The 1,092-nt window shown below is 33.6% G+C and overlaps 1 protein-coding gene across 1 annotated transcript; it reads left to right on the top strand.

Annotated features, from left to right (window-relative positions):
* Nucleotides 1–7: 7 nt before the first annotated feature.
* LOC103523021 lies at nt 8–860 on the top strand (the record flags this gene model as incomplete). Its single annotated transcript, XM_008488099.3, has 3 exons — nt 8–158; nt 425–554; nt 724–860. Coding segments are annotated over exons 1-3 (402 nt in total), but the record flags the coding sequence as incomplete, so codon positions are not given.
* Nucleotides 861–1,092: the final 232 nt, after the last annotated feature.

Genomic DNA, 1,092 nt, shown 5'->3' with positions numbered 1-1,092 from the left:
GGAGCTACTTGGTGCGGAAGAAAATGAAACAGAAACAAAGGGAAGAGTTTGTGGAAACTATAAATGTGAACAAAAACAGAATGACAGTAGACACCCTGGATCTTTTGACCAGGAAACTTTTGTTTTTCTATCATCCTGAAACTGATGATGCCCATTTGGTAAGAACACTGACTCTCAACCTGGAGGAGCTTGGTTCAATCCTTAGCCAAGACAATAATTTTCTGACCATAATTTTATGTTTCAAGATAGGCATGAATATAAAAGGTTGAACCTTGAAGTAATATGAAAGCAATTCCATTATTCAGTTTGGTTTATTTATGGAATATCTCCAGACTAATGTCTTCTTTTGTTTGCATGAAAATTATTTTTATGCTTTGTAAGTAGATTAATTTAATGTCAATTTTTATCCTTTGTTCTTTTTCAGATAACTGTGTCCAAAATGTTACTTGACAAACAATTTAAATCTTCCATTGTAGAAATGTGTTTTAGTCCAAACAATATTTGGAGTTTACGTATTTGCAAATTGCTCAAGCTCAATCTTCAACTTATGAGACATAAAAGCTTGGACAAAGAATTTAATAATACAGTGTCATTACGGGTCTTAGAGGTGTTCACTAAGTTTGACGATATCGAGAAGACTTTGGTACCAAAGGGGATGGGTCAAGCACAGTTGATTGTAGCTCAGTTCAAGGTGAGATTTATTTTTTGACACACTTATGAGACATAAAAGCTTGGACAAAGAATTTAATAATACAGTGTCATTACGGGTCTTAGAGGTGTTCACTAAGTTTGACGACATCGAGAAGACTTTGCTACCAAAGGGGATGGGTCAAGCACAGTTGATTGTAGCTCAGTTTAAGGTGAGATTTATTTTTTGACAGGAAGACTTTGGTACCAAAGGGGATGGGTCAAGCACAGTTGATTGTAGCTCAGTTCAAGGTGAGATTTATTTTTTGACACATCATCTAAGTAATTTATTTTGTTTGTACTTTGTATTTATCATACAAAAATTACATCAATTCAAACAAAGGGTAAATAATAATGATGATGTCATATATTTATTTTTTAGACTCTATTAGTATACCTACTGGT

The sequence above is a fragment of the Diaphorina citri genome, unplaced genomic scaffold (genome assembly GCF_000475195.1).
Source record: "Diaphorina citri unplaced genomic scaffold, Diaci psyllid genome assembly version 1.1 scaffold14072, whole genome shotgun sequence".
Taxonomy (NCBI): domain Eukaryota; kingdom Metazoa; phylum Arthropoda; class Insecta; order Hemiptera; family Psyllidae; genus Diaphorina; species Diaphorina citri.
The sequence above is the reverse complement of the archived record's forward strand: the minus strand, read 5'-3'. Positions and strand labels throughout refer to the sequence as shown.